The sequence below is a fragment of the Marmota flaviventris genome, chromosome 5 (assembly GCF_047511675.1).
Source record: "Marmota flaviventris isolate mMarFla1 chromosome 5, mMarFla1.hap1, whole genome shotgun sequence".
NCBI lineage: Eukaryota > Metazoa > Chordata > Mammalia > Rodentia > Sciuridae > Marmota > Marmota flaviventris.
In genome coordinates, this window is record NC_092502.1 from 144275165 (window position 1) to 144287502 (window position 12338).

Consider the following 12338-nt stretch of genomic DNA (forward strand, 5'->3'; position numbering starts at 1 on the left):
GAGAATCAACTGCCAAGCCCAAACAAAACAGAATCATTCTTTTTTCACCCTCTGTGAATCTTCAGGCTCCATTTGTCTTTGGGAACCCATTTAATTTCCCAAGGAGGCTTGGGGTCACTGAGGTCCTGCCATTCGACACTGGCCTCTCAGTGCTTGTGGAAGGCAGGGAAGGAGGTGGATCTGGCCAGGCTTACTCAGGGTTGTTGCAGAGCCTTTCTGCACTCTGGGCTCCAGCCCCACAGGTTCTGGAACAGTGGGACCAGGGTGACCAGCGGCCCCAGCCTCCAGGGATGCTCTCTGGTTTCTTCCCCACTGTGATGCACTTGCCCGCCATGCACCACTGCAAAGGGAAGAGACGAGATGCAAATGTCAGGAAGGATTTTAGCAAGCCAAGCCCAGAACCCTAGAAGTCTACACCCAAGTCTACACCCAATCCTCCCAGAGCAAGTAGGCTTTCTGCAGTCACACTTAAGATAGCAAACAAAGAAGGACTTATAAAAGAGTTTTCCCAGAGTCTTGGTTTTCAAAACCAGTTTCAGGAATGGAAGGGAACTGTATGGTGCCTTTTCAGAGTCACTGCAGCGGTGCTACTCAAAGCCTGGTTGGCCGATTGCATGCTAGAATGTAAACCAACATATCACTTCCTCTATGCATCATGTCAATTAGTATGCTAATGATATAGCTGTTTATTTACTTTCTGGTGCAGGTCCTAACAGTTCATGGCTGGCATTAGAGTAGCACTTTGTTACAGCTTCTGTGGGTATTTATGCCTGCAGCAGAACACTCCCCAGCATAAAAGTTCACTTCATTTTCCAAAACACAAGTTGTAGGAAGTAATTTCTTAGCTCAAGGGGGAAAATAGCTGTTTTTTTTCCCCTAGCCATTGTTTGCAATTTTAACCTTTCAAGTGACTCAGAAAATATCTACTCTCTCCCTCGTCAACACAATTTTTCCACAACTCTCAGTTTAGGAGAGTGAACATGTACACATTAAAACAAAAGGAAGTGCAGCTTGGTTGTTAGAAATGGTCATATTTTTGAAGGATGGAGGCATGTTCTATATGCTGGACTCTTTTTTCCTCATTCTTTCTGATCACTGTGTATTTTGACCAGGTTCTATTTATCTCAGTGATGGGTCGTGCCACACTCAGGCTGCATGAAAGCTAAACTCCTAAGCCCTAAACCCATATCAGATCCAAGTGGTTAACTTGTGCAGCAGGAATTATCCTGTTCTCAGGAAGCCTGGAGAATAGCTAATGTTTTCTGAGTTCCTGGATATATGACCTTCCTGCCTACTAAAGTGGGCAGAACTTCAGGAAAAAATAGTCATGTCAGATAATGTGAAAGAAGATTATAAGTGGACAAAATCTGACTTTTTTTGGAAAGAAAAATCCACTGGGCTGTCCTTTCCAATCTTCCATGTGGAGGGGGAAAATGTCAAAACAAAAGAATGGTTGATAATAGGTTCAGCAGATGCTGTTGTCCAAATCCAGAGGTTTATCAGGGAAAGAAGGGACAGAACCCTTTCCTCTGGCTGGTCTATGTGACCTTCATTCACTGTCCTTCACCCAGAGAGAGCCTCACCCTCTCCAGGGCCTTCTCCCCAGCTTTCTTCAAGAACTCAGGGCCCACTGCCCTCCCACTTTCCTTCCTCAGCCTCACACGTCACCTTCTTCTCACCACATCTTGTCCCATCTGCAGCAGCATCCAGTTTAGAGCGACAAAAGCCTTTTACTGAGCACCACAGCGTCTGACAAACGTTCTGGAAAACAAATATGAGACTGAGCTTTTTTGGTATGTTCAAAATCTACACAGCAGCATTTCTACATTTGTGGCAAAATACATGCACTCACAATAAATGCCACTGTGGCTAGTGGATAAGAATTAATAAAGCAATCATTAGATTCTCAGTTCAAACTGTACTTACTAGTTTTGCCATGGTCTGCAGACTACACTAGGCAATATCGAAATGAGAGGTAAAGCCCATTTCTTCAGAGTTGAGACTATTATTCTCTATGTGTGGGACAATATCTAGTACTCATTACCTTGGGCAGGGTAACTGATGGTTTCATCTATTACAGGCAAATCCAAGTTTTGACAGCTGGAGTGGTTATAATTTGAGCCACTCAAGGAAAGCAATGAAAACTATTCCACTCAGAACACTTCAGCTTATTTACTTATTACCCAAAAGGATCAGTTTGTTTTAGCTTCTAGGGAGGGAACTACATGTTCTCTGTCATTTCTACTCTTGTGAGAATGACAGAAGATTGACAGGTGGCTTAAATGTTATCTAAAATGGTTCAGCTACTTCCCATCTCCTATCATTCTATTCACTTTTGTAATCTACACTGAATTGTTTTTCTTCAACATAAGATTTTAGATTTTAAACAATTTCAGAAAATTCTCAATGTTCATCTGCCCCAATTTTGCCTCTCCTCCTGGAATCCATAGTTGTTGTTAATAAAGTTTCCTATTCTGACCTTCTTGTTTCAACTTGATCTTCCTATTTTCTATCTCTTGATTTTATTGTATTCAAAATTTGAAGAACTTTTCTCTCCCATCACATGCCTCTGAGAAACACTCAAGCAGGATGGGAAGTAATTTTCACAGCTTTGAATTTCAGATAGCCGATTTTCTCTTCAGCTGCATCAAGTCTGCTATTTAATCCTATTATTGAATTTTAAAAATAATGACTGTATTTTTCACTTCCAAAAGTTATATTTTTTTCTTTATATCTGCCTTAAATATATCTTTCAAACACAATTAATTGTTCTTTTATATATTTATCATTCTTACTTTCAATTAAAATCTGGAAAGTTGTTGTTAGTTTATTGCTTTACTTCACTTCTAGTTTTTTTTCCCTCTCTGAGGATTTCTGTTCTTACTTGTAAGTTTATTTCGCATTTATAAAAGATGATATGTTGGGTGAAAGGTACACAGAAACTCTGTACAGTTTTGAAATATTTTTGGAGTTTAAAATGTTTCAAAATGAAAAATTATAATAAAGAAGGTTGCTGCTACATTTTGTATTTCAGAAAATGAATTTAATACAGGAAATGAATGATTTATTGGCTGTAATATACAGGGATATTCATTTGTATATTGAGTGGCTACTATGTGTACTGCTGAGTAAATAAAAATTTCCATAGAAAGCTTATAATGGAGGAGGGTAGAGATAAGTAAACAAGAAACTACAATATAATCTTAAAAAGGACTTCGTCACAGAATAGATATGAAGTGGTATTTAAACTGAAACCTGAATGACAAGTAGGAATGATAAAGCAGAGGAATCACCATGTGAAAAATTCTGGCAGTTAAGGAAAACCCAGGGCTTTCAAGAAATGAAGGTAGTTCTGTATGGATGAACATACAGTTTAAGGACACTTGACCAGAAAGAGCTGGAATGATGTTTTCTCAATGCCTAACAGCTGAAAATCCCTTACCTCTATAAAACTTCTAAAACCATGGATAAACTATCTTAAAAAGTTTTAAGTATATTCTTAAGTTGGCAATAAAGTAAGGCTAAAAATTACCAAAAATATTAATCTAGATATGGAAATTAAATAATCTAGCTTTTAGGTTTACAGGACACTTGAATACTGGAGGCAATGCTTAGGGTGGGCAGTTGGAGATATTTATTACTGGAGACCTCCATATAAGGCAAGAACCCTAAAAGATTGGCTCTTAAGTGAAAGGGTGAACTAAAAATATTTGGGTACATAGTCAGAAAACTTTCCTGCTTTGACTTTCAACTTCAGGCATGGTAAATTATTACTCCTGAGAGTTTATATCCACACTAGTCCTCATGCTGCCCACATAGTCAAAACAAAACAAAAACTAAACCAATAATTTATTTTAAACTGACCCAGCAATGGTCAATTCTCTTAGAATGTGCCAACCATCTAAGGCCTGAAGAAAACTTCAATGTGAAATTTCATAACCAACATCTTATAATAAAAGTAAAAATCACACAAGGAAATAATATGTAACTAAGAGCTAGAAGGAACCCTACCAATACAGACTCACATAAGACCCAGACCACTAGAATTATCCAGCATAAATTATGAAATAAGTGAGTGACATATGCTTAAAGCAATAAAAGATCACATTAAAGATCTGAATCAGGAATAAGAGATCATAAAATGACAGAAAATTTAGAAAATAGATTGTTAGAAGTAAAATATATATATATAAAATAAATGAGATTAAAATACAAATGGACAGGTTAAATAGAAGACATATCTGAAGAGAGAACTGGTAATTTGGAAGACAAAAATAAATACAGACATACAAAAAATGGCAAATAGCCAGGCGTGGGGGGTGCATATCCTGTAATCCCAGCAGCTTGGGTGGCTGAGGAAGGAGGATCATCAGTTCAAAGCCAGCTTCAGCAATGATGAGCCACTAAGCAACTCAGTGAGACCCAATCTCTAATAAAATACAAAATAGGGCTGGGGATGTGGCTCAGTGGTTGAATGCCCCTGAGTTCAATCCCTGGTACCCCCTACCCACCCCCCCCCCCAAAAAAAAAAGATGGCAAATAAGGATAGTTTCTAAAATATGAAAGATCAGTGAAGAAGTCTAATGTATATACAATCAGAGTATTTATTGGTTTAAAGAACATAAGATTAAAACAATATTTTAAGAGTAAGTCCAGATAATAAGAGAACATAATCCTGAGCATATTTTAAAGCCATTTTAAGGAATTTGAACTTTACGAGAATGGGAAAGCTGTCAAATATTTTAATCAGAAGGGAAAACACGCAGATTTCCATTTATAAAGTTGGTTTAGCTACATTTGGGTGGGTGGAGGAAAGCAGAGGGGAGGAAATTGGTTTTAGGGAGGAGACCAATCGATTAACCACTATAGATCTAGGATTGGATGGATTTTAGAGATATTTACAACTGGAGTCACTTGGTAACCAAGTGCACCAACTTTACCTTCTCTGTTAAGTTTTGCTTGTTTTAAGCAGTTTCTTACTTCCACTTCTAAGTTCTTTCAATGTCTCTTTTTGTATTTATCTCACTATGTTGAAATTTTTGTTATTTCCTTTGCCACCATGAGCTCCTTGAAGACAGAGACTTTGTCTTATTAATTTTTGAAGGTTTATCTTTTTCATCTTATTCAAAACATAGCACAGAATCTGGCAAGGATTCAGCGAGATCTGTCTTCTCATCTGTGTCTCAATATCTGTACTTTTGCAAGAGGAGGGTGAGTTCACAGAACAGGCAGGGTCCAAATGATAGAAGAGTGCCACACATGGAGGTAGGATTTCATCCTGGGGTCCATAGGAGCCTCAGAACCAAGTCGGCCATGGTTCTATATATGGGTTTTAAAAATTATTAATTATTATTATCATCATTATTTTATGGTACTGGGAATTGAAACCAGGTATAGTCTACCATAATCAACCCTTTTTGTTTCTTATTCTGAGACAGGGTCTTGCTAAGGTGCCTAGGATGGCCTCCAACTTTCAATCCTCTTGCCTCAGTCTCCCAGATTGCTGGGATTATAAGCATGTAACACCATGCCTGGCTAGATTTGTGTGTTTTTAAAGCAATGAGAGGAACAATTTGAATGGGAGAGAGACTAGGTAGGAGTTATAATAGCGAGGAAAGATAATGAAAGATTGAATCAGTAGCTGAGGTAATCAAGAACTATTTAGAAGGTGAGATTTCAAGGCTTGACTTAATATTGAAAATAAAGGAGAAGAATGTATTGGGGATGAATCATACTCCTACCTTGGACAACTTTAGGTATTATGTTGGTTACTATGGAGTCTGTAGGCATGAATCACTATGAATCCTGAAAATCACCATGAAACAGTCTCAACCACCATCTGGTTGCAAAAAATTGTAGATTCCAGAATTCCAAAGAGGAATATAAATGACCACAGATTTAATTTTTCTGCCTTTTATGAACATAGGTATATTTATACCTTGCCATAATATAAAGCTTCTCTTTCTGGATCTTCCAATTTCCAAATATTTTCCTGGCCCTTTCTTCAGCATGCTGGAGATTTCAAGCTCTACTCATACCCATGAGGTGCACCAAGATATCCAATACTTACTTCAACTTCCTGGCAGAAGGTAGCATTGGGACCATACTGGAGCTGGCATTGGTGATGGACATCATAGATCACGCCAGGGGCAATGACCTTGGACTTCAAGCCTTTCTTTTTGGGAATGTCATCAAGACAGAACCCCCAGCCTCGGCTGCAAACAAGTTAATTGAGAGAAATGAGAGCAAATGATTCATGTATTCCCTTCAGCGTTTCATTCAATAAAAACTTCCATTCTTCTGGTTCACTCTTTGTCCTTCAAGACAACTTTATTTTTACATGCCAGAGAACCCTCTGGACCTAAGAAGGGACTTAGTAAAAGGAAATGCAAATCATACCCATACCACGTTTAGGAAATAAAAGAAGTGGGAAAATTGGAAAATCATCATCTTACACCCAAGAGGGTTTTGCTAAACACTCCTGGTCCTGATTGTTCCTGCCAGTTCCCCAAACTTAATTTTCAGTCCTATCACAAGAAGCCAACTTGGGGCAGGAGCAGCCAGGAAGGGCAGGATGCAGGGCAGAGCTCTAAATCTCAGGGTCAGAAAGCAGATGTGGACTCCATCCCTGTGGTGCTGCCCTGACACTGTGGTCTGGGGATGGAAACAAGTGTTTCTCGGGAAGCAGCTCCTCTGTGGAAAATTCAATGCATCTCCCACCTTAAAGAAACCCAAGTGAGGCTGACATAAGATGTACTGCCACTTACTCCAAGAAGCGGGTGATATACTCCTTGCTGCACTTGGACCACGTCAGTGGAGTGGGATCGTACTGGAGCTGATGGGACATGATGTACGGGTGCCTGCCCACGGGCTCACAGTCATTTTCTTTCCCATCATGCTGGATGCCAAAGCTGGCACAAAGCACAAGAATATCAAGAGAGCAGGAATTAAACAAGGAGAAAAATCATAGTTTCTCCAAGGTGATAATAACCCAGAGAGATACTTTTGTATAAGAGGAGCTATTGAAAAGTCAGACTTTGAAGTTGGAGAGGCATAGCTAATTTTGAATTCACAAGAGCAGGAAATGTTGTATGAATGGCTTTACCTCAAATATACAGTTGTGAGAGCCATGTGGCTAGTTCAAAAACTGTTCTTCAGTGGAATCAGTTTGTTTTTCAATGTGTCAAGTTTTTTAATTTCCTTCTGGAATTCTATTTTCAGTTTTGGTAATTCACTTTAGGGACCAACAAAGGTGGCATGACGTTTCAGAGACGGATGGCTAATATCATCTAGGGCCTTCACAAATGTCCATTTTTAAATTTCCTCTCAAAATAAGTGAAAGCATTCACCTACACATAGTTAGGTGAGTTAGTTTGCCTTCTCTTTAGCGTTATGTATAATCAGTGATGAAACAAACAAGTTTCCAAGAAATAATGACGTATCTTTGTTAGTAAATCACAACGAGTATCTTCTTAGGATATTAGTTCATTTCATTTTCCTTCTCTGGGTTGTTCTAGACCATTTCATTGATTTTTCCAGTATTTTATTTCTCAGTTTGGTCCAGAGCTAATTAGAAGTATTTATCCCCCCCCCCTCAAAAAAAAAAAAGAGCTAGCTACTCAGAAGCATCTTTTGCTACATGCAAAATCTTCTTAGAAAGCTCCTAAAGTCTTTAGTCCATTTTGGGGGGTCTTACTAAAGCATTTTTTTCTATTGTTCAAAATCAAGCTCATGAATCTTCTTTCAACTTTTTCTTGCTTAGTCAAAACTCTAAACATTTCTGTTTTCTTACCTTCCTTTCCTTTCCCTTCCCAGTGTCTGTTTTTGCCATTTAAAAAAATATATTTTAGGTCATCTGCACATGACCCAATACCATTTTTTAAGATTAACTTTTTAAATTGAGCTGCTATAAACATTAATGAGGCTGTGTCCTTGCAGTATGCTAATTTTAAGTCCTTTGGGTATAGACTGAGGAGTGGGATAGCTGGGTCAAATGGTGGTTCCATTCCACATTTTCTAAGGAATCTCAATACTACTTTCCAAAGTGGTTGCACCAACTTTCAGTCCTATCAGCATTGAATCAGTGCACCTTTTCCCCCTACATCCTCAGTAACACTTATGGTTGCTTAAATTCTTGATAACTGCTATTCTGATTGGAATAAGATAAAATATTTGAGTAGTTTTGATTTGCATTTCTTCAATTGCTGGAGATGTTGAACATTTTCTCATATATTTGTTGATCAATTGTGTATCTTCTGTGAAGTGTCTGCTTATTTCCTTAGCCCATTTATTGATTGGGTTTTTTTTTAGTGTAAAGGTTTTTGAGTTCTTTATATATCCTGAAGATTAGTGCTCTATCTGATGTGCATGTGGTAAAGATTTTCTCCCATTCTGTTGGCTCTCTCTTCACATTATTAATAAACTGTGGAAATAACCTAGATGCCTTTCAATAGATGAATGTATAAAGGAACTATGGCATATACACATAATGGAATATCACTCAGCCTTAAAAAAGAATGAAATTAGGCATTTACAGGTGAATGGACAGAGTTGGAGAAAATCATGCATGCCAAGCAAAGTAAACAACCCCTCCCCCCAAAAAGGCCAAATGTTTTCTCTGATAAGTGGATGTTGATCCATAATGAGGGTGGGGATGGAGAAACCTTGGATTGAGCAGAAGAGGGAGGGATGTGTGTGCCAGGGAGTGGGGGTGGATGGTGGAATGAGATATACATTATTACCCTATGTACAGGTATGATTGCACAAATGGTATGACTCTATATCATGTACAACCAGAGAAATAAAAAGTTATGCTCCATTTGTATAAAAAAATAAATAAGATAAATATAGAAAAAATCACTTTTAAAAAATTTTAGAATAACTGCAAGCTCAGATGAAATTGTGAGAAATAATACAGAAATAATCATGTATGTTTTCCCTACCTCCCCCCTAAGTAACAGTTTGCAAATCTATAGTACAATAACACAATTATGATATTGATCTTGGTACAGTCAAGAAACCAAACATTTTCCTAACCACATGATTTCTCATGCTGCACTTCATAGCTGTACGTACTCTCTCCCCTCCCTCAAATCCCACTGTTTTATTTTCTTTTTGGGAGGGGTACTGAAGATTGAACTCTGGGGCACTCAACCATTGAGCCACATCCCCAGCCCTGTTTTGTATTTTATTAGAGGCAGGGTCTCACTGAGTTGCTTAGTTCCTCTCCTTTTGCTGAGGCTGGCTTTGAACTCGTGATCCTCCTGCCTCAGCCTTCCCAGCCACTGGGATGACAGGCATGCGCCATGGCACCTGGCCCCAGTGTTTTCTATTTCTATAATTTTCTTGTTTCTATAATGCTGTGTAAATGGAATCATACAGTAGGTCAACTTTGGAGATGGTCTTTTTTCACTAAGCGTCATTCTTTGGAAGGGTATCAAGGCTGTGGCATGTATTAGTAGTTCCTTCCTTTCTCTCGATGACTGGTGTCCCATGATGTGTATCCATCCTGGTTTCCTCAGCCATTTACCCTGAGGGTTGAAACATCCTGGGTTGTTTCCTGGTTTGGGCTATTGTGATCAAGCTTCCATAAACATTCATGTATAAATTATGATATGAAAATATATCTTCATTTCTCTGAGATAAAACACAGGAGTATAATTGCTGGGTCATGTTGTAATTGTGGGTTTAGTTTTAGAAAAGCTACTGAATTGTTTTCCATGGTGCTTGTACCATTCTATATTCTCTCCAGCAATGGAGGTATGATCCAGTTTATTTGCATCCTTGATAGCATTTGGTGTCATAACTGATTTTTATTTCAGTCTTTTTTTTCTCTTTTTAGTACTGATAACATTATAATTATACTTAACAGTGGGATTTGTTATACCTCATTATTTTAGTTATTCTTGTAGGTGTGTAGTGCTATATAATTGTGGTTTTAATTTGTATTTCCCTGATAGCTAGTGATTTTAAACATTGTTTCATGTACTAAATATATTTGTACATTCTTTTGGTGAGATACTTACTCATGTCTTTTGCACATTTTCTAATTATTTGTTTTTTTACAGTTGAGTTTTGAAAGTTTTTCATATAGATACTAGTTCTTCATTAAATGTATGATATATTATTTTCCTAAGTTTGCCATAAAAATTACCATAAACTCGGTGGCTTAAAATAACAGGATTTCATTCTACAGCTCTACAAGCCTACAAAGTCCAAAATCAAATTTTGAGTGATTGTAAAAAGTATTAGATTTAAAAAAAAAATTGGGGGGGGCCTTTATTGGCTCTTTTTAGTTATACATAACAATAGTATTTATTTTGACATAATTATAAAAGCGTGAAATATAATTTTTTCGAATCCATTCCCATTTCAGTGTCCATCTATTCATTGCTAGAATACAGAAATACAAATGATTTTATGTGTTTATATTGCGTCCTGTGAGCTTGGTGAACTCACTTCTTCTTCTTCTTCTTCTTTTTTTTTTTGTGTGTATGTTTTCGCTGGAGTTTTCCACACATAAGATAATGCTCTCTTCAAATAGGGATACTTTTATTACTTCCTTTCTGATATGTATGCCTCTTGTTTCATTTTCTTGTCTAATTGCACTGGCTTTTAGTACTACTTTGAATAAGAAGTGATGAGAATGGTATACTTGCCTTGTTTCTGATCCAGGGAATATATTCAGTCTCTCACTATCAAGTATCAAGTTAGCTGTCAATCTTTTGGAAATATTCCTTATCAAATTAAGAAAGTTTCTTTTTATTTCTGAGAGTTTTAAAAATAATAACAAATGGATGCTGAGTTTTGTCAAATGCTTTTTCTACATCAATTGATGTGATCATGTCATTTTTTAAAATACTCTGCCTATATGTTTAAAAGTCATTGGAATGGTTTAATGTAAAAACAAAGACCATTAAAAAATAGCATCATTAAGATAAGGGTACAGAACTGAAATCACAAAATCAGAAGGAAGGAGGAGGGATCTCCTCCTTGGCTCAGAAAACCTAAAACCAAAGAAAGTGCTGGCCATTGAACACAAAAACGAACTCTAAACTCTCTGAATTGCATTATTGAGAAATGAATATTTCTTCTTTAGCCTGCTACTATGGTGCATTACGCTGACTGATTTTTCAAATACTGAACCAGCCTGTACCCTTGAAATAAATCTCACTTGGTCATTGTGTCTGTATCATTTTTAATGTACATTGCGGAATTCTATTTGCTAATATTTTAAAATTTTTTGCATTAATACTCATGCAGGATATTATTTTTTAGTTTTTTCCTCAGTACTGTGTTTTTGTCTGATATTGGTATCAGGGTAATACTAGTTTCATAAAATGAATTAAAAATTGTTCCTTCCTCTTTCCTTTGCTAGGTTTATGATCCTTAGTTGACGACAGGTCTTTTCTTTCAGCATTTGAAAGATATTGTGCCATCTCCTCTGGGCCTCCATGGTCTCTGGTGGGGAATCTATCTTTATTCAAGGTGTGTTCCTCCTACAGATGCAAAGAGACAATTCCCACTGCTTTTAAGATTTCCTGTCTTCAGACTTCAAAGTTTAATTATGACTGATCTCGGCATGAATTTTCTTTAGCTTTAACCCCCTTTGGGGCTTCTCCCAGCTTTATAAATCTGTAGGTACCTATGGGCTTCCTATGATGCCTCATTAAATCTGGGGAGTTTTTAGCCATTTGCACCTTAAGTACTTTCTCGAATCCATTCTTGCTCCTTTCCTTCTGATGACCCAAATGTAAGACATTTTGTTATAATCTCATGTGTTTCTAAAATTCTGCTTTGACTTTTAATTTCTGGCAGTCTTTTTTCTCTTTGTTCTAATCACATAATTTTTATTTGTTTTCCAGTTCACTGATTCTTTTCTTTGTGCCCTCCATTCTGCTTTTTGAGAACATTCACTGAGATTTTTATTTTCATGTTTTTTCAGTTCCACAAATTCCATTTGATTCTTCTTTATATCTTTTACATTGGAATTACAAGTTCAGGTTTTCCACAAAGCCTCTTGATACCTGCGTTGTTAGGGGTGTCACAGCTGACTTGTGCTACTGGTTGGGAGTGAGTGGCATTTCTGACTTCTCACATTGTCTGCACTGGCACAGAAGGTTGGAGTGCTCATAACTGCCCTGCAAAGATGAAAGTCCTTGTGCCTTATGTAATTTTTTAAATGCCCAAGTGGCAGTGCTGGGTGATTCGTTACAGACTGGCATGGATGGAAGTCTCAGCTCCACACTCAGACTTTGCTAGCACGCAGAGGCGTGAGCCTACAGAGCTGTTTTGGTTTTGTTCTGTTTTCTTTTTCTTATGCTGTTTGGCTGAAGTAG

General features: G+C 37.5%; 1 protein-coding gene across 3 annotated transcripts in view; it reads right to left on the reverse strand.

Annotated features, from left to right (window-relative positions):
- The window catches only part of Adamts12 (ADAM metallopeptidase with thrombospondin type 1 motif 12), a 299954-nt gene that overhangs the window by 97295 nt on the left and 190321 nt on the right, over nucleotides 1-12338 (reverse strand). For all 3 annotated transcript variants that reach the window (XM_071612648.1, XM_071612646.1, XM_071612647.1), the window contains 4 exons: nucleotides 6768-6911; nucleotides 6071-6215; nucleotides 1669-1761; nucleotides 195-340 (listed from right to left, as the gene is read on the reverse strand). In XM_071612648.1, coding sequence (XP_071468749.1) covers nucleotides 195-340; nucleotides 1669-1761; nucleotides 6071-6215; nucleotides 6768-6911 — 528 coding nt within the window. The remainder of the gene's footprint in view (nucleotides 1-194; nucleotides 341-1668; nucleotides 1762-6070; nucleotides 6216-6767; nucleotides 6912-12338) is intronic.